This window comes from Trachurus japonicus, chromosome 13 (assembly GCF_045865225.1).
Source record: "Trachurus japonicus isolate A0001 chromosome 13, Traja_1.0".
In the NCBI taxonomy this organism is placed as follows: Eukaryota; Metazoa; Chordata; class Actinopteri; order Carangiformes; family Carangidae; genus Trachurus; species Trachurus japonicus.
The window spans coordinates 27848387-27868957 of record NC_140919.1 but is presented as its reverse complement, the minus strand read 5'-3'; the positions used below and the strand labels follow the sequence as shown (position 1 = coordinate 27868957).

General features: G+C 44.2%; 2 protein-coding genes across 4 annotated transcripts in view; both read right to left on the bottom strand.

Annotated features, from left to right (window-relative positions):
* Positions 1 to 1731: 1731 nt before the first annotated feature.
* On the bottom strand, positions 1732 to 9113 carry LOC146976153 (WD repeat-containing protein 20). Its single transcript, XM_085795687.1, has 4 exons — positions 8505 to 9113; positions 4992 to 5174; positions 2863 to 4272; positions 1732 to 2000 (listed from the first exon to the last, which is right to left on the bottom strand). The coding sequence occupies exons 1-4, from the start codon at positions 8910 to 8912 to the stop codon at positions 1953 to 1955; spliced, it is 2049 nt and encodes a 682-aa protein (XP_085651813.1). The 5' UTR covers positions 8913 to 9113; the 3' UTR covers positions 1732 to 1952.
* Positions 9114 to 9952: 839 nt separating this feature from the next.
* map4k1 (mitogen-activated protein kinase kinase kinase kinase 1) overlaps positions 9953 to 20571 on the bottom strand; it is a 35380-nt gene continuing 24761 nt past the window's right edge. For 2 of the 3 annotated variants that reach the window (XM_085795686.1, XM_085795684.1), the window contains 21 exons: positions 20328 to 20444; positions 20003 to 20084; positions 19494 to 19546; positions 18562 to 18608; positions 18426 to 18467; positions 18277 to 18297; positions 18152 to 18191; positions 17476 to 17659; positions 16883 to 16983; positions 16507 to 16548; positions 16066 to 16144; positions 15893 to 15969; positions 15497 to 15557; positions 14706 to 14808; positions 14512 to 14570; positions 14080 to 14183; positions 13280 to 13457; positions 13047 to 13115; positions 11096 to 11188; positions 10871 to 10997; positions 9953 to 10640 (listed from right to left, as the gene is read on the bottom strand). In XM_085795686.1, coding sequence (XP_085651812.1) covers positions 10544 to 10640; positions 10871 to 10997; positions 11096 to 11188; positions 13047 to 13115; positions 13280 to 13457; positions 14080 to 14183; positions 14512 to 14570; positions 14706 to 14808; positions 15497 to 15557; positions 15893 to 15969; positions 16066 to 16144; positions 16507 to 16548; positions 16883 to 16983; positions 17476 to 17659; positions 18152 to 18191; positions 18277 to 18297; positions 18426 to 18467; positions 18562 to 18608; positions 19494 to 19546; positions 20003 to 20084; positions 20328 to 20444 — 1776 coding nt within the window. In that variant the 3' untranslated portion in view covers positions 9953 to 10543. The remainder of the gene's footprint in view (positions 10641 to 10870; positions 10998 to 11095; positions 11189 to 13046; positions 13116 to 13279; positions 13458 to 14079; positions 14184 to 14511; positions 14571 to 14705; positions 14809 to 15496; positions 15558 to 15892; positions 15970 to 16065; positions 16145 to 16506; positions 16549 to 16882; positions 16984 to 17475; positions 17660 to 18151; positions 18192 to 18276; positions 18298 to 18425; positions 18468 to 18561; positions 18609 to 19493; positions 19547 to 20002; positions 20085 to 20327; positions 20445 to 20571) is intronic. The other variant, XM_085795685.1, reaches the window with a different exon arrangement.

The window sequence follows — 20571 nt, the reverse complement described above, 5'->3', positions numbered from 1 at the left end:
AACAAGACAACAACACCCCCCACTGTCAGCCATGGCAGCTCAGGATGGACTGTGGATTTATTGAATGTGCAAATTCTTGCAAGAGGCAATTCAGGTGCAACAGGAATGGAGTCCAAGACACAGTACTGTATATATGATGCTACACCATAAGGGGTGTGTGCGTGCGTGTGCGTGTGCGTGTATGCATGTGTGCATGAGTGTGTGTTACGTTTGGAATGTGCGACAGTGTGTGTTTGTTCATGAGCATGTTATTTTTGAAGACGCTTCCTTGTCGACGCACGATGCTAAGCAGAATCAGTATTATTTGGACCTAGTAAGTCGGACAGGCAGCCTGAAATGTACAGCGAGCAGCCACTGTGAAGATCGCTCTCTGTGCTCGACCCGGCTCAGTCTTTCTGAAGTCACACTGGACCCAAAATACTGTATGTCCGCCTCCGTTGAAGGACTGAACCCAGCTCACTTTCAAGGACAAACTGGAGAAACTCTATCACACAAAATTAAAAAAAACACATTGACATCTTCAAGTTCCCTAAAACAGCAGACATTCATTTTTTTAACTGTTGCTATGTACAATAGAAGGATCTTCATATATTAATATTCCTCATCTTTCTTGCTTTTTCTTCGCTTTCTTGCTCTCGAGTCATTATTTCCATACGTTTGTCCTTTTTCTATTTATAGAGTATTTTCAGTATTAACAGTATAAATTACTACACAGTCTTGTGATAAAATAAATAACTTAAATACAATGGCCGTGGCTTTTTGCAGTGTCTTTTGCATGAAGGGGGAGAGGGGAGGGATCCGATGAAGGGCGGAGCTGAGGAACTAACGCAGACTGAGCCTGGCTTGCCGTTCGCTCCTCGTTGCCTCAGGGAAACACACAGAGAGGGGACTGTGATTTGTTTGATGCAGTCTTTCTGCAGAGAAACACTGAGGTTGAAGTGAAGGCAGAGGGCTGGAGCACTGGGAATAAACTTCATTACATCAACTTTATTCCCACGGTGGCACGTGGGAGCGGGGAGGGGGTGGGCTGAGTGCAGTGTAGCTCCAACCTCCTGCTGTCAACCACCAACATTTAGTCGTGTTTCAAACTTCTTCATACAAATCTAAAGTAATAAAAGCTGCCTTAGAAATCTGAAGCTACATCATGGTCAAAAGATTTGTTTGTGGGTTTCTGGCTGACGAGACCAACATTTTCTATATGCGTAAGGTAGAGCTGAAGAAGGACAGAGGAATCAGTGGATTGGATTCTGTTAACAAGAACAACAAAGTCATGAAATAGTTGTTACTGCATATGGCCAAAAGTATGTGGACAGCTGAATATTAGCAGCAGGGAACAGGACTTCACACACACATACATACACTGCTGAAAATCTGCTGCCATAACAGCCTCCACTCCTCTGGACAGGCTGGGACTGTGGAGACTGGCTGATGGGGTCTGGTTCATAGTCACAGCTGTGGGCTTGTGTGTTTTTTTTTTACACCAAACTGGGGAAACCATTTCGAGGAAAACTCAGTGCCAACTCGAAACCACACTGTTGTCTAAAATGTTGATGTGCATGGACACATTAGGGATTTATTTTTCACTGGAGCCATGGAAACAGCTCCAGATCACAGAGGTGTCCACATACTTCTGGCCAGGCTGTGTACATGCTGCTTGCTTTGCTATATTCAAGTAAAATTGGTTAGTTCCCAAAATTACCAGCTAACTTTGTAATCATTACGTCGAGCTGTTGGAAGTAATGGTGGTGTGTTTCCCTGGCAACCACGGCCACCGTGAGAGTAAAAATCAGTATGGGACAGGTTTAGGGTCAGGGCACGTATAGTGAGGGGATAATACTGCAGTAGTAGGTCGGGCACGGTTAGACATTTTTGAGAATCAATGGATACAGAGAAGATGGTGGAGAACAAGGGAGGAGACGGAGGGAGGGATGAGTGCAAAGCTTCTCCTCCAGCTATACTACTGTGCCGCTCGGAGAGTTCCCGTTCTGTGCTGTCAAAGTCTGAATGAGAGACAGAGAGAGAAAACATAGTTAGAGACCAGGGACAATCAGAGCCAGAAAATCTATACTTCACTTTTAAAGTGCAGGAAGATAAAAGGCCATTGTTGCTGCAGAGAGGAGAGGAGAGGAGAGGAGAGGAGAGGAGAGGAGAGGAGAGGAGAGGAGAGGAGAGAGGTGAAATCCTCTCCAACTGTTGACTCATCTCTTTAGCTTTTTAAGAGGCAAAGTCTGTAAAATCTACTCAAAACAAACGGATACTGACCCACAGGGAAACGTGTGTCCGCAGCATTTACTTCCACTGACAAAGCAGTAACATTAAACTAATAAGTAGGCTAATTACCACTTCATAATGAATGTCCTGAAATAAGTTTAACCACACTGGAGAAAAGTGGGATGACCCAATTACATGGGTGAAATTCTTCACTTATTTTGAGAAACTAAATATGGGAATTAAAAAGGAGCATTCAGTCACAGAGGAAAAATAAAATCTGATCTTTCTGTCACGCTTCATCAGCTGCACATCCAACACATGTGGACAGTTTTATTCATCATCATCAGTTCTTCTTCATCATAGTGTTTAAACAAAAACAGTTTTCAGGAGGAACTGCTATAGTCATTCATCATGCAAAGGAGAAAAACACTCAAAGCTTATACTGTAGATGATAAAATGTCAGATTTTGCTTCATATATTGAAATATTTTTAAGCTAAGGAGACCAAGATCGTCACCTTGGTCTCTGAGGACATATGTTTTTACCATTTACTGATATTTAATCAACACAATCAACTTTTAATAATGACTCGGCTATACTATCTTTAATAATCCAATGCTTGTCTAATGAAAGCGTTAAAGCGCCGACGTACCGCCTTCCCCGGCCGCGCCCAGGTGCAGATGAGCCCCTCCTGACAGGCCGTGATGATGCAGTCGTCCATGAACACCAGGACCGTCAGCCTCTCGTGTGCAATCTTCTTGCACACCAGCGGCTCCAGCAGCGGCACCTCGTGCATGCGCGGGCACAGCGTGGTCCCCAGGACCTTGGCGGCGTCCAGCCGGTTGCTCCTCGGCGCCACGTTGATCTTGTCGTTGCTTTTGCTGATGTTGCCCAGGCTGTGGTAGCGTTTGTGCTCCTTCTCCACCCCGCCGCTGCCTCCTGACTTGTCCGATTTGCGCTCCTGGAGCGACAGCGTGGCGAAGCGGCCGATGCTGAACGGGGTGCTGTTCCCTCCGCCGCTGCTCCCTCCCCCTCCCCCGCCGCCCCCGCCGCCCTCCGAGGCGCCCTGGCCCTTGGAGGTGTTCGCCACGGCGGGGTGCGGCAGAGAGTTGGAGCGCGACAGGGAGCGAGGCAGCGGCAGGGGGAGCGTCGGCGGGTTGGAGGTGCCGGTGTTGGTGTTGGGTGGGTGGTGGTGCCCCTCGACCCCCCCGCTTCCCCCCACTCCTGAGGTGCTGTTGACCCCCCCGCTGCCTGAGTTGGCCAGCGAGGGGCCGAAAGTGTTAGTAAAGGCGCGGGACAGCGGCAGGCGAGGGTACAACACGTCATCCGTCAGGTCCCACAGACAGAACTGAGTGTCCTGCCCCACCGAGCCGAAGCGGTACGTGACCGACGCCGAGCCCCCCTTCGAGCTGTGTCGAGAGAGACGGGACAACGTGCTGCTCGTTCGCACCCGGCCAAAGTGCATGGAGTTGTTGGGCGCCACGCCCTGGTGCAGGTCCTCCTCGCTGCCGCTCAGCTCCATCGGCTCCTCGTCTTCCAGGGAGGTCGTGAAGGGGTCGAACGCCACCACGTTGACCCAGGACTTGTGGCCGTGCCCCCTCGCCACCACTCTGCTTTCCGCAAACGACCAGACAGTGACCAGGTCGTCTTCTCCACCCGTGGCGAGGTATTTCCCGTCGGGGCTCCACGACACGCACAGCAGTCCGCCGAAGTAGCTCTTCATCACGCCCTGCAGCTCCATGGAGTCGAAGTGGAAGACACGCAGGCAGCCGTCCTGCCCCACGCACGCCACGTGCACGCCGTCCGGGGAGAAGGCGAACTCGTTGAGGCCTCCCTCGCCCACGGCCCATCGCAGCAGCGGGTTGCGCGGCGTCTTGGTTTTGCAAGCGTAGACGGCGAAGCCCTCGCCCTGCCGCAGCAGAGAGTACTGCGGAGCTGTGGTGCCGCACGGGTGGTCCACGTTGTAGAGGTAGAGGTGGCCGCTGGCGTGAGAGGCCAGGAACAGGTTCTCTGACTTGGGAAGCCATTTTAGACACGTCACCTTGGATTTGTCTATCAACCTCTGGAAAAACAGGAAAGACGGGAAAAGTCGGGGGAGAGAAGGGATTGGGTAAAATAGGAAAGAAGGAACGAGATAGAAGATGGAAGAAGAGTTTCATGGTGACAAAGACATAAAGTTATTAAAAATCTATTCACTTATTATAGATATTAGAAATCACCTCATTGTAAACATAATGCATGGTCTAAAAAAAAAAACTATAAACTACTGAGAGAAAGACACAGAAGCATGACAAGTGAGAAAGTCCATATGGGTCAATGAGCTGGAAGCACAGACAGCCTGAAGCCAACAGAGAGAGAGAGAGAGAGAGAGAGGCAGGGGAGAGGAGGATGAAGAAGGAAAAAGATTTAGAAAAGCAAATCCCAGGGAGGTGAAGCGACTCAGCAGACACAACACAACGTCGGCCTGCACACATACAACCCCAGTCTCACTAAATTTAATTAGGAATCCCATTAAAGAAAATCCCATTAAACAGAAAGAGCCATTTCTGGAGACGCAGTAAGAGAGAGTGAAAATGACAAAGCGTGTTAGAGGGACAAACACTGGAGACACACTCGGAAATTCTGGGCTACATCACAGCGGGGGGAGAAGAACTGATATAAAGAATCACAAATTAGTTGTGTGATTTCTGTGGCAGGCTTTGGTCGTCGCAACACGAGGAAGCTGCAAGACGGGCCACTTCCCTCAGCACAGAGGGAAACACATGCAGACAGAAGTCATACCTCCTCGTTGAAGAGTTTACTGGTTTCCTTCTTGATGGGGTCCAGATACTGAACTTGTCCGGCGGAGAAACCCACGATGAGAGCTACACTCTCGGCCGTGGCAGAGTACTGGTTGAAGTCGTGACACGTCGGCTGAGTCCCCTTGTAGATTCTCTTGTCTATGGGTTTGCTGAGGTCTACAGCCTGCAGACAGACAGGGTGGATAAACGCAAACCATGACGCACAAGCAAGACATCGACGCGGAGGACCGCGATCTGAGCTGCAGGCACGCTCACAGCTCCTTAAAGCAGAGTTATTCATCCCAGGGGATTCATTTGAAAGCACAAAGCCACACCAAAACAAATGATCATCACAGAGAGATGACCTGAAGTCACACTGAGAGATTTCACAGCAGCTGCAATAGAATTTGACAGAAAAACATTTTTCATCCGTCCAGGAGATCAGCACTAAACATCACACTGGGGCGTCGGACTGAAGGCACAAAGGTGTCTTTCAAAAACTACTTTATGTACCGACGTTCAACAATCAACATTCAATCAATCAGGGTCTGATGCTGACGTTATTGTTGCATTTAGTGACAAAAAATCTAACTATTGTCCATTTACAAACATGGATACATTCAGGTTAAAGGCAGCCTGCACTGATGAAGCGAAATGAAACGAAGACCTGCTCCACACTGAGACACAGTCGCTGCGATGCTGTTGTGCGTGCTGCAGACGTCTAAAAAAGCATTTTCAACCAAATCCAGCCAAAAAAAGACAGCAGTGGGCGTCTGTGACCTGCAAATCAATGAAGAACTGCTGACGGAGAAATGTTGGAAGACCAAGAAATGATTTATTAAACATTATCATACAATGTCTTTTAAATGCCAGCACATAGTAAGAATGACCATTAAAGAGTCAGACTGCAATTAAACTGGAGTTATCTGCTGATCTAATCAAACTTCTCTCAATTAATTGCTTAATTGTTGGTCTGTGAAATGGCCTGTCACAGCGTCTCTGAGACAAAGTGTAACATCTTCAAATGTCTCATTCAGTGCAGTCCAAACCTGTTATATTCACTAAATTGTCATTTATGAGAAAGAACAGCATTTAACTCCACACTGGGCAAATGAACCTTACACTGTTTGGCATTTTTGCTTAAAAATGACAAAACAAGTAATTTGTTTTTTGGCTGATAAACTCATTGTCTATCTTCATTAGAGGAACTGTTTGGTATGAGCACCTTTAAGATAAGATAAGATATGAATTCTTTTATTAGTCTGTCAGTTCATCTACCATTTGGCAGAAGAATAAAAAAGCCTGATGGCCGTAGTTACTGTACAAAGGATCTTCTATATCTCTGCCTTGCATCAAAGAGACAGGAGCCGTCCAAAACACTGATGATCCCAGTTGATCAGAATGGCCTCCATCATCTTCAGTGCACATCTCTCCACCTCATCCTCCAGTGAATCCATCAGGTGAACATGATTAAAGTCTCCTGATATTATTAAAAGTGCCTCAGGATGTTTAGATGTATCCTATCAATGACTACACGGAGAACTTCACATGGCACTTTAGCAACAGCTATTGGTAGGATGTACACAAGTTATGTTGATAGCAGAAAGGACCAACAGTACATCTCTACTTCCAAGTCTTCACCTTTGCACCAGCAGCACATCAACCAAGAAGCACCTCTTCATCTCAGCTGGAACAGCTGGATCCTTACTTGGTCCATTTTCAATGAGAGAAGCTCCTCTCCTGAACAAACTCCTGTCCCCACAGAACTACTGAGTTGTTGACAAAAAAACAACAAAAATAAAGCAAAGATTGAGTAAAAACTCAGAGACTTTGCTTCTCGTCGTTGAAGTGCATTGTCTAGAAAAAAAGACCTCATCCAGCACTTTTGCTGTATCACTTGATGCCAGGCATCTGACTATCAGCACACTCAGGGACTTCAGGATTTAAGGAGGAAAAAACATCATATCATCTCTATCACTTCCATGTGAATGTAATTATACCTTTAATTCACAGTAAAGTCATTCACAATGCAGCAGGAAAGAGTGAGTCCACACTCCTGATGTTCCCTTACATAAGGAAGACTGGGACTGTGAGGATGAGGAGGGTTATTTACTGCATGTCATGCTGCCTGGATGCATGTCCTGACTAAACGCTGAATGGACAGTATATTGCCTGTTGTATCCAAGGTGTCTCTTGCATATGTGTTTTCATATGGTTTTCAATAGAAACCATGTAAGTCTGTGAGCACTGCATGAGCCATTTATCCATCTACACACAGCTGCATAAGTCATGAAGACAAAAAAAAGTCCTGGCAAATTAAGTGCAGTCACGGTACTTGCAGAATAATAATTATGACGCAGAAAAAGGGAAATGATGAATTTAAAGGTTTGACTTGACGGTGTGCAGTGAAAAAGAGGCCTTGGCTTTTTCAAATGTGCTCTGTGAGAACATTTTTCCCTCACGCTGGAGGAGGGAGAAGCTTTTTACAGTTGTCCTCCAGTTCCTCCAGTACGGGTTATTAGCATCACACTTTAGAAAAGCAATAAGTGCAGCTAGCTGCAAGCCGTTTCATCTGTGGGTTGTTGAATGTTAGCACTGTTAAACCCTGCTGTGTGAGGAGGAGACACCAGAGGCGGAGGACAAACGCAGGGCAGCCGCTACTCTTCCATCATGTCAGGTCAAAATGTCATGTCTGTCATATTGATCTATGAGCAGTAATTATGCAGTAACTCATTAGATTTAAAGTCCAGGTAATAATAATGGTTTATAATTTTCACATTATTTCACAAGTCAGACTTGTGAATGTGAACTAAGACTAGTGATTAATCATCTGCTCCACACATGGATGCAAAGACAGTAGAGTGTGTGATGCAGAGTGAGATATTCAGGGTTTGCAGGGATAAAATGAACACTATTTTTCCTGTGTAAACCATCTGCTGCTGACTAATTCACCTTGCACGATCCCCCTTTAATATGAGAACAGTTGCAACCTTTCTAAATTCACATTATATGATTTGAGGTGGTGTAGGTAGCACTGGATGCAGCAGGAGGAAATACATAGCCTTGAGTTCCCATGGTTTCCAGCAGAGATGCAGGTAGTGCAGTCAGTGAGAGGCTGAGGCTGCTTCCTGCTCTGTAGTAACACTGGTGCCCTCCTGTAGCGTCCACGGACACAGAGCATCATCCGTCTGGGTGATGCTGCTGCTGCTGCTGCTGCTGCTGCTGCTGCTGCTGCACCATTCACTGTCTACTCAGCCAAACGAGCCAAACGATCCGCCTCTCCATTTTGCATTGTATGACAAACACAAATCTAATATGTGCCTGTTTTGTTTGTCCTGCTCTGTGCAGCAGCAGCAGCCGGAGATGCTCTGTTTAAAACATGATGACGAAACACGAGCTAACAGCATCATATTAGCAGTGTGCAGGCTGTAGCACGCTAGGCTAAGTCTGACCAACCAATCTGTCACCGTGGCCAAGAGAGAGGAGGAGGAGGAGGGAGGAAGAGCAGACTCACCTTCTTGATGTTGGTGTATGTGTAAAAATACAGCTCCCTGCCGATGTTGAAGCACACCCGCTCCGACTCCTCGCTCGGGTCTTCGGGCTGCAGCTTGACCATGGAGACCCGCACCGGCGGCAGGAAGCCCGCCGGGGAGGAGTTGGCTGCGGCATTAGAAGAAGAGGAGGCGGCGGCGGCGGCAGCTGCGGCGGCAGCCCCGGGCCCCTGCAGCAGCCCGACCCCTCCGCCGGGTATCGGACCGGGTCCAGGCCCGGGGCCCAGCGTGGCTCCGGCGGACGGACCCCGCGGCAGCCCGCCCCGCTGCTGCGAGTCCGAGAGGGTGAGCAGCTTGTAGAAGCCCTCTCTGGTCCGGAACTGGGATTTAATCTCATTGATATCCTTCAGAGCGCCGCCATCTCCGGCCATTTTTAGTACAAACAAGCCGCACAGGAAACTGAGATTTTGACCTGGAAATAATAACGCTGCAATAAAAAAAAAAAGGTAGTAGCCTACTAGAATAGAAATGGGAGAGGCGAGGGCGAGCAGCAGCAGCCGAGCTCCGCTAGGCCGACCAGCACACCCCGTCTGCTCCAGTGCATTTTACACCAGAGCCGGCGACCATACCGCTGCTGCTGCCGCTGCTGCTGCTGCCTGGTAAATAAACCCAGAGAGAAAGCCCTTCTGAGCCGGTGTGAGCATCATCCTCCACAGGCTCTCTGCCTCTGTTCATCCAGTGTGCGTAAAGTACGTGTGATGATGCGTCGACTGCTGCTGCTGCTGCTGCTGCTGGCCCGGCCTGGCACTGCGCACTCCCGCAAATGTGTCGGGGGTAAAGAGAGGGCATCCGGCCCTGGACAGCTTGTCTGGTTTACCCCTCATTTAACCTCCCACGGACACCGAACAGGACCACTCACCGACACACGGTGAAAAATCGTGTGTGGTACGCCGGAGCCCCGCCCTCATTAAAAAAAACCCAGCTCCGTTGCTGTCACCAGCAAAAGTTTGGCTGCTTTTTTTTCAGCCTGTAACTCAGCATCTTTTTATAGACTGAGATCAGTAGCCTACCACCAGAGATGTCTCCATTTGAATTGTAGAAATCTGACAGTGTCACGCTCATTGAGCTGTTTAATATTAAAAATAATTTCGGTCTCCCGAATAAATGAATTAAAATTAAGGATTTGTGATGCACACTCTAAAACGGGATGCAGTGGCTTGAAATTAGATGCAAATATTATTGACTTTATTTAAATTCAAACGTGTTGTTTCTCAACACCCTTGTACCCTACATTTGTCTCCAGGAGGCTGTTTTACATGCAGCAGTTGACTTTTTTCTGTACAGATCAAGTACAACCTGTGCTCACTGATCTCCTTCTGTACTTTTCCATAAAGCAGTGATGAAAGCATTTGGCCGCTGGTGGGATTTAAGTAAGATGATCCAAGGTCAATACAGTCCACCCCTTGTTGCATTAATTAACTTTATTACAGTGTAACTGCAGTAAGAAGTGTATCTCTGATCCAATACTGTCATACAAACTCAGGTGAAAAAAACAATCAACAGCGGTGCTGATCTGCTCCGCTCCAGTCCTTTAAGCTTGTATGTGGCGTTGCTATATAAAAAAAAAAGCCACATGTTGCAGCTGCTTCTGTGATCAATACTGTGGCAAGAAAAAGTAGACACTCTTTTGTTTCACTGTAGGGTTTTCTCAGCTGTATGGATTCAAGAGATTGTTCTGCATCTCACATCAAGTAGAAATGAGCATAAATAAAAGCATACTCCCCCCCAACATTGAGGGATAAAGGCAACAACACATCAGCCATCTCAGGTCAGTATGAATCTCCAACTCCCTGCCATCACATCCGCTTGACATTCCTCTCCCAGTAGATAATGACACTGTGGCAGAGACACATCCTTGTCCATCAAAGTTTACGGTGACACATGATGATAAACAAATGCTGCCGCCCAATTGTCCATTCTCCTCTTGTTGAATGCTGCACATCCTGGGTAGAAGCATTCACACAGTTGGGACTTTCCCATGATGCCCTTTCAGACCGGAGACTCAGGGCAGCATGACGTAATTCTCAGCAATTTCCAGGACGTACAAGTTGGACAGACCCGACTGGTCCTCGGTCTGACGTGTCTCCAAAATCACCATCCTGCAGTGAGAGGGTCACAGGTTGTCAAGCATGGATTAACTGGAGTTTAAACCTGCCTACACATGAAGACAATCTTAATAAAGTAATAAACAGAAGCTGCAGAAGTGGAGTAGGCCTAAATACGTTTGGCTGTTGTGTCTGAGCAGACAAATAAAACAGCAACACTTGCAGGAATTTAAGCCACCTAACATTTAACACACAGGACAGCAGAGAGTGGAAACATACTGTACCTGTCTGACTGGACCAGTCTGTAGATCTTCCTGTGGTCAGTGATGTCCTCCAGCACCTCAGTGAAACCTTGTGCTCTCCTCTGCCAGCCGTGACGCCACACTGCCAACAGTGTGTCCTCAAAATACACTGGACAGACAGACAGACAGACAGACAGACAGAGTCAGTGCTAAGCTCTCATCATATACAGAGTACACCATCACTAGTTCCTCAGTGGATCTTCTCACCTATAGACTCCACATCGTGAGAGAACATGGCCTCGTATGTCAGAGGTCTGTTGCTCTTCAGCTCCCCCTTCAGGTCAACTATATGTACAGACTCTGTGGAGGAGAGAGACTTGGTATGTAAGCAGCTACTGTGGAAGTACAGAGGTAGAGAAACACAACACCATATGGCGCATTTCCACTAGCACGGCTCGGCTCGGTACGGCTCGGCTCGGCGCGCTATTTGCGTGTTTCCACTAGCACGTAGTAGGCTACCTGCAACCAGGTACACTTTTGGTATCACCTCAGCCCTGGTTCCAAGCGAGCCGAAGCGTTACTAAAACGTGACGTCAGCCGACTGCCTTCCACTGATTGGCCGATGAGTGTCGTCACTGGAAGCGACGACCGACAACAGAAATGTTCCTGCTGAAGCTGTTATTACCAGAGAATTTCTAATATTTAGACTGGCTCTGTTATTACGTGACTTTATTAAGTTTTAATATTTTTTCATGCGAGAAAGTAACTGTTTAGATCCCCATGTGCGGTTAGTTTATCCAAACGACGGCTGTTTAGAAGTTTGCCCCGATGTTTTTCGGAGAAGTGAAGCTCCAGGTCCGAGCAGCGACCGCGACACCACAGAGGCAGCAGCCCCGGCTCCTGACGTGCTCCGCCGGCCAGCCTACCACCGTCACCCCGAGGAGAACAGACCGCTAATTAACTTCCCCGATGGCTTTTAAGAGGTTTACCACCGGCTGGTTAAACTCTTAAATGTTGGTCTCATTGATGAAATCTAACAATTGTGGCTGTAGCAGCAGTTTGTTTGTGGTTAGACACAAGAGCAGCACTGCCTTGGGGTCAGCCTACGCACAGAAAACACCACATTACATCAATAAATAAATGTTTTACAATGAACCAGGCCGATCTCAGAGCTGGGAAGACTCTCCGGTAAGGCATATTGAACGGTTAAATGCCGTTAACGGGACGAGAGCAGTCAAAACGGCGGTTTAAAGCTAGCTACAGCGAGGGTAGGTTCACTTCCTGTTTACAAAGTAAAAGCACCAATTCTATCGTAATGGCTTTCCTTATGATAAAAGGCAACGGGTATTTTATTTTGTGAAAATAACCGGAAGTGCGTTGCTCACTACGGCTAGCTTTAGTAACGCCGACTTCGTTGAAACAAAATTGTAAACAGCTGGTATTTTGTCAGTTTTTCAACACGTTGGGGATCTAAACGACTACTTTCTCGCCTGAAAATGTTTCAAATGTTGCTAAAGTTATATATTTACAGAGTTTAGAGCGTTGCTCGGCGCCGTGTAAATGACGTCACGGCGGCACTAGTGATACTCAGTTGTAATGGAAACACAACCAAGCCGTGCCGTGCCGTGCCGTGCCGAGCCGTGCTAGTGGAAATGCGCCAATAGAGTCTACACACAAGCCACCAGCAGTTACGAGCAGAGCTGTAAGTTCTGTCTTCCCTGTTTAACAAGCAAACACCCACTTTACGATCGCTGAACATTCTTCCTTTCTTCATGCCACCATCAATCCATACATGCATAGACTTTATCTGAACTCTTGCTCTCCTATTAAATAGGTAGTTTTAACATTACAACCTTAGAAGGATTTTTTTGTGCCTTTAGTGAAAAAAGCTTATTTAAAAATGTAAAACTTGTAATAACATAGACGCAGTGTCACAATAAAATAATTTACTCCATCACAGAGTGTGTGACCTCTAGTAGCCTAACTTGGGAGTGTGGACACGTTAACATTAACAACCTGTATAATCTAATGCAACTCAACATAGTGGTGTAGCTATAAGGGTCTGTCTGTGAAGCTGATAATGTTCAGCACACTCTTACAGTAGCTCTGTGGTATGTTTGAGACTGTAGTTAATTGATGATGCATGGGTACTCGTGTTATGTGTTAGTCTAAGTCTGTTAGTTATTAATGGACACTAAAAGAAACTTGTATCACTTACTTTCTAAGAGGACGAGCAGTGAGTTACTGTCCAACTGGTTTACTTGCACAACATCCGGACAAGGTTTCTCTGCAAGGACACGCACCCAAACGCAACATTATCAACAGCAAAAACAACAGAGTGAAGTGTGGTTGTGTGAAGTTGGATGACGATTCATATCATGATGTTGTGTTTGTGGCTCCTTGTATACTAAGGACTTTATGATATACGTAATAATGCAGTTATCAGCCTACCCAGGCCGGAGCTGGTGAACCAGGACGTGTTGGAGTTGAGGTTCATGTATTCTACATTGACTGGCAGGCTGGGGCTGGAGCCTCGAGACACACCGATACACACCAGTGGGTACTCTTGCTGGGGTGCCACAACCATCTCAAACACACGCAGAGGGCTGGGCAAGGGGAAGTCGAAATGCTGCATGCATGAAAGAGGAAAAAAATATTTAAGTCCAGCGTCCAATCTGCGTTAATTGTCTGTGGATGTTTAGCTTAGTTTCTTATCTGAAGAGGGCGGCAAACAAAGCAAACATTCAGCCACAGCATGATGTATAACCGAGGGCATCAGTGTGTCTGCCCTCAAAACCAGAAGCAGTTTATGATCAAAGGACTAAAGCTAACTCATAAATTTAATGGTGACAATAAAATACTCTATTTCCCCGGCAGCAGTCATGTTATTAGCTGCTGTCAGAGTTAACAGTCCAATAAAAAACATAAAATCTAAAAGACAGAAAGATGAGCCTACAGCATCAGGCTACAGTATACTACTTCATCACAGCATGATATTTGTCTGCTTTTTTACTCAGATTTTTAATATACAAACTTCACGATACAGGAAAAACAATTGTGAACTTTACAAGAACAGAAAATTATATATTTTTTAAACATAATTTTTTCCACTTTTTACCTTTAAAGAAGCAACATCAAATCAATGTATACACTTGTACATCGATCAACCTAAATAAACTGCTTCATTCTCTTTCCTGAGGACACAAACCATGGAGCACAAAATGATTATTATTTTTTTTAAATATTCATACCTTAATGAGCATGAACTTGTGCATGGGTTCGTACCACTGCAGCAGCACCACACTGGACTCCAGAGCACAGCACAGGAACACACAGCCTCGCTGCATGCTGCCTGCTACAGGAGATGAGACACAACACAAGCTTTAGCTGCTCGTCTCTCTGAACACTGTCAAACTGTCAACACTGTGACTCCGCAGCGATCTTTTTCCCGTCTAAATTGAATTCTCAAACTGGTGTGTGCAGCTACTTTGGTTTAAATGGATTCAGAGAAGTGTAGAAGAAATAAAATGTAGAAAGATTTTGACCACAACAGCTTTCTAAACTACATCGGAGCACACACGCAGATACTATTTCACTATTTTGTGCAGATTCACTAAAACAGCCTCTGCACATACATAAAAAAGGATGACTTTATTTTGCCATAATGCAGTATTTGGTCTCACCGACTGAACAGGTCTTGCAGCCTTTTGTATCAGGTATTTTACACGTCACAGCATATTTCCTGCAGATGAAACAGACATTTTTTGATTGGCATGAACAGATGTTGGTAAGTTTTTTTGAGACAAACTTTTCAAACAGAAGAGAGAGACGCACACAAACACACACAAAATGAGACATAGTGAGGGTCCAGTGTTACCTAGGTAACAGTCTGTGAGTCGGCAAGGCAACCATTCTCTGGTCTTTCCGAGCTTGTTCATACAACTCCTTCAGCGAATGGGAGTGAAGCTGCAGTGATTTACCTGTCAACACAGAATCAGAGGCTGTTTGAAAGTTATCAAGTCTTATTTGACTCATCTTGTTGAATCTCAGAGGAACAGGACGGATCCACGACACCACCTGACGTAGTATTAAATGTGCAGAAAGCGTGACAACACTGACCACTGAACTACTCTGTTTCAACAGGATTAATATGTAGGTTTGCTGACATCTTGAATATCGTAGCAGACAAATGTGACCAGTTTCATCCTTGCTGAAGTCCTTTTAATTTGGTTTTTAACGGTGCTCACTGTCAGCAAATACATAAAGAGTTACAGCAGACACAGTCGGGATGAATTAAAACATCCTCTACTTTCTTTTTTTTTTTTTTTAAGTATATTTTTCGGCTTTTTGCCTTTATTTGATAGTGATGACAGTAGAGATAGACAGGAAATGGGGAGGCAGAGAGAGGGGGAATGACACGCAGGAAAGGTCTGCCCGATGCGGGATTCGAACCGGGGACGCCTGCGGCGAGGACTGTAGCCTCTACATGGGGCGGCCGCTCTACCCACTGCGCCACGCACCGCCCCACATCCTCTACTTTCTGAGCAGCTGCTCAATATGTTCTTTATATTCCAGTGAGATGGTTTTTCAGGACACTCCCATGGAAGAGACAAGAACAGAAGCAGGTAATTGAGGGTCAAAGTCCTAATGGATGGTTTGTTAATTTACCTGATACAGACATGAGGACGTTATTAATGGTGTAGACCCAGGTACACTTTCCAGGATACAACTGCAAGAGACAGAGAAGACATCTATTCATTCACTGCCTCATTTCAACAGCAGTGTCTTTTTCAAAAGCACATTCATGGCTTTTCAAGTTGTTTTTGTCTTTTGTGTGAAAGTGTGACAGCACTACATCGATACTTAAGTCTTTAATATTTTGTACAACACCTTTAAGAGAGAGAAATTGACCAGAATGAGGTAACTAACTAAACCAGAACATGTGTATTGGCAGAATAATATTGGTGCTCTCTTCAGCCATCTCTCTCTCTCTCTCTCTCTCTCTCTCTCTTTCTCTTCATTTATAAACCAAAGATAGATGTGTAGCAAAGATAAAGATCCTACCAGCTCCATCGTGGCCTCTGAGCTGTTGAGGTTAAGAGTGTAGATCCCCTCCTCCGCCCCCAGGATCATATGTTGGTCTGAGGTGAAAGAGGAGACACAGGCTGGTCAGACTGACACACAACAGAAGTTTGTTAAGAAGATAAAAAGAGCCAAGAAATCTTTAATGATACAACCTTTATTATTTGGGTTTTCCCAGGTGGTGGAACAGTTTATTTTAAGAGGACAGCCGTGAAAGACCTTCTTAAAGTAGACCTGGAAGGAGAGAGGAACACGTCAAAATCATTCACTTTGTTTTTAATATGAATTCTTATAGCAGAATAAATGTATATGTATCCGATTTATCTATGGATGGTAAAGTTCAATAAGGTGAGATATTATCAGTTTTGTTTAATATTCACAAAGACCGAAACAGTTTCATCTGCTGTGGCTCAAAAATTCAAGATCCAAACTCATAATATGATAATAAATATGGAGCCTGCTGAATTGAAATAGCTGTTTTCCCATGGGTAAGAAAATGTTCAGAAGACAGTCTGAAAACATCAAACATCACCCCTCATCTCACTCAGACACCGAGCAGCGGAGCAGATAAGAGGGGAGGAGAGGGTCTGACTCACAGGAGGTTTCTTCATGACAGGGCTGGCACACTCAGCAGGGTCCTGACAACACAAAGGAAAAGTCAGTGCTGAGCGTCAGGACACGTTGTAAAGGAGTTAGAGAAGATGTGGGAAAAAAAACATGCAGCTAATTTTCCTCTAAAATCTACATCTGAATATTAGCACCTGTAAATCTCAACCATTAACTGCACATTTGGCTCCTGTTACACACTCACTGACCTCTGAACTCCATCTCTTATTTCTCAAAGAAGCTCATGTTTGGGCAACAGTTATAATAGAGGACGGTTATGTCTACAGACAGACATCCAAGTACAAAAAGGAGAAATGCAGTCAATGCCTTCTCAGAAAGATTTCTAATTTTGATTTCTACCTTTACCTTTGACGGAGGTTGTCGTCTGCGTATGCCTTTAGGAGGAAGCTCAGGAGGAAGGAGGTCTGGGGGTGTGTCGTTACACTGAGTGGGTAAGGACACAGGGTCTGGACCACACACACACACATGAACATACAATAAGTAAACCAACACTGCATTTATATGGAAAAAGTTGACCACTCGTTGAAAAGTTAGTATAGAAGATAAAAAAACAAAACAATTTCCTTGACAGATTGTTAGTGATTCTTCTCCATAGTCTGGATGTGTATGTGAGAGTGACGGCTGAGGAGGAAACTCCTCAAACTAACTGTTGAAATACTTCTGGTTGCAATACACTGCAGTGCTGCTGTTGGACCTTTGGGTCATCTCAACATCAACTAACATTAAAGCTGTGCGAAGAAGACTATGAAATATAGCACAAACATACATATTTTATGTTTTTGAATAATTAAAGCACCATGTTTGTACTGAAACAAAAAGTCCTAATGCTTGGGAACTTGTTTTCTGTTGGTTGAGAATCAAACTTGATTTGCTGTTATTTTGAGAAGTTGGTAAAGTTTGCCAAAAAACATGTTTGTATTGACTGATATAATATTTACATGATCGATGGCGAGGCAGCCCACCTGAGTGCCGTGAGGATCGTGAGGATCGTGGTGTGGGTGTCGGTCGGACTTGTGTCCCACTGGAGGTCCTGATGAGGGCGGGGGCGTACAGAGAGGAGGGTTTCCTCGACCGCTCCTCTTCCCCTGCCATGCTTTCCTCTGAGCTGGTCCGAGCTTTGGGCTGCAAACACCGACACGCACAACAATGTTTTTGGTAAACAAACTAAATGATGAATGTTGAATGTTGTTACATTTTTAATAGTATAAACTGCCTAATGTTCTTATCTAACACTATTACATGTAACACAGTGGGAGGAGGTTCAATTAGTTAAGAGTCTGTGAAAAGATTATATTGACCTCCTCTGCAGGAGAACAGGTTCATCACACAATGATAAAATGTACTAATCAGTTGTCAGATAACATGGTAATTTAGATTTAATACTAAAATGATATAACCTTTATTGTAAGCAGTTCAGAAATGTGCTATTAAATCTCGCACAACCTAATTGCTAAAGCACAGCCTTTGCATAAATGATAAATCAAATATAAGAATTATGTCATAACTGTTGTAACCATAAATGAAAAATAGAGATGTACTTTTAATAAGGCTTTGGATTCAAAGATAATTGCTCTGTAACACAGATAGATTTGCCCCTGTCGAGTCAATAATCACCTTTGGTGGAAGTGGAGGAGGGGTTTCATCAGCTAGGCCACTGTTGGCAGAGAGAGTGTTGCTTCAGTCTGGTGTGTAAATGATGAAAAATGATGTAAAAGTGAGTTTGTGTTCATTCATCTTACCTCTTGGCTTGTAGCGTGGGTCTGAGGTGAAAAAAAGACAGAGAGAAGGTGTCAGTGCAGTCCAGTAGAATTATTTTGGAATTAATCATTCAAAAATTGTGGTGATTTGTTAAATGTTGATTTGGGGACATTGTGTGATGCTTTCTTACACATCCACATCATCATAGTCGTCTGAGTCCGTTTCCTCATCCCTGAGACAGAAAGGGAACGGAGCGATTAAATATTTGACCCAGATATGGGTGTTGAATGTGACTCTGGTCTGTGACTGATCTGAGATGCAGTTACCTCACTGGACTCTTGTTACCGCCTGTTGGTCCTATTGAAGGTCTTAACTGTAAAAACAAACACATGACATCAATAATGTAATCAAAGACCTTACAGTCAGTGAGAACAAGTTTAGAGACATAAAACAAGATATACACAGCCACAAACACAAAAATCACAAGTGCTTTACATCATAAAAAATAATAAAGCAAAAGTTGAAGAAATAAAACAATAAAAAGGCAACATAATAAAATGGAGAATTTATTCAGGCAGTCTAATCAAAGCCTGTTTGAATATATAGATATATTTTAATGCTTCAAGAAGGTGTCACAGGAGACTATGGGTTGCAAGAAGAGGGTTCAGATGAGGAGAGAGCAGCACCCACAACATGAAAAACACTGTTACATCAGGTTGTGTCAAAGTAAATGTTTTCCGCTAACAATACATTCAGATTTTATGCTTAAGAAAACAATTGGGGATTCCTGCACATAAAGTTCAACTGTGAGGAGTCCTGCACCTCTAGTTGACATTTACAAAACATAACAAGTAAAACTGAACCTCTGCTTATTATTGTCTGCCTTTCCCTGTACCTGCAACCTTGAAATATTCACTTTGAAATACTAACATGGATAAATATGGATTGGACATATCTGTCTATATATTTTTACATCTGTGTAATTCATGTACACTATATTTATCTACCACTTACTATTTTACAGTATATACTGTAAAATGTGCATGCAATAATACATTAGGTTTTAATCGATGTACAATTGTGTTTTTTATGTATCACACTTACGTATGTGCTGTATGTTCATATTAATATAGAATGTATAAAGACTTTTTTTGGGATGCCAAATTTAATATATAGTGAGTTGTTTGTAAGTATGTATGAGGTTTACATATTGAGCTTTAATTCATCATCAAGATCATTTGATGTGTCATAATCTTACCGTTACATTCGGTGAGTCTTTCCTCACAGGCCTCTGAGTGTAGATCTGTTCCACTGACAGAACCACAGGTAAAACTAATTAACACACTTACACTTCTCATATAATATATATATCATTACATTTCAGTGACCATCCACAATGTTGTACCTTGAGAAACGTTTAAAAAAAAGAGCAAAATAGAGAATATATTGTTTCACCAGCATTTTCATCACCTAAAAATAGTGACCAGGACAGAAACAAATGTGTTAAGATCACAAAATGAGTGAATTTTGCTATAATGAGCTTGTTTTTGTTTTTTACTATATTGTATTGTAATATATTGTACATACACAGACTCTATATTGAACGTGTTTTTTTGTCATTTTTGTGAGCTAATATTTCCAAAGGTGAATATGTACATATTTGCTTTCGTAAATACAGATATTTGTGTGAGGAAATATTGGGGAAAAATATCTGACAGAATTATATTAAAACAAGGACATGTAGTGACAGAGTGTGTGTTTTCTTACAGCTTATGTCAGAGTTCGTCCTCTCAGCTCTGTTGTGTTTGTTGATAGACTGGATCCTCCTTAAAGATCCAGGAATTACAACCTTGAATCAACAATAAAAACCTGGTTACACCACCATCAGTTAGAAGATGTTATTCTGCAACTAATTTCCAATGGGAAATCAAATCAGTCCCACCCCAAAAAGCCTGGTGAAAATAGAAATATACTGTAGTTAAATAATAGTTAATATTGTATCTCATGATGCTATAAACAGATTTCTTAAAATATCTATAATGCTTCATCAAAATGTTAACAAAGGAACTGTAAAAGAGAATATGGTTCAGACCTCCATGTCATCGTCCTCTGTCACCAGGCAGGTCTTCAGTTTCTCAGGGTGGTGGAACTTCTCCAGCAGATCCAGGGTCAGATCCTGGTTCAGGCCCTGCTGGGTCAAAAATGTGTGCTGCACAGAGGACACACAGGACAGAGGAAGAGGCAGTGAGCACAGATGAACAGAAACAGCAGGTAACCAGAGGAAAAAGACTGAAAAAGCTCTGTCCAGTCCAGTTAAAGTCAAGGCCTGAGAAATC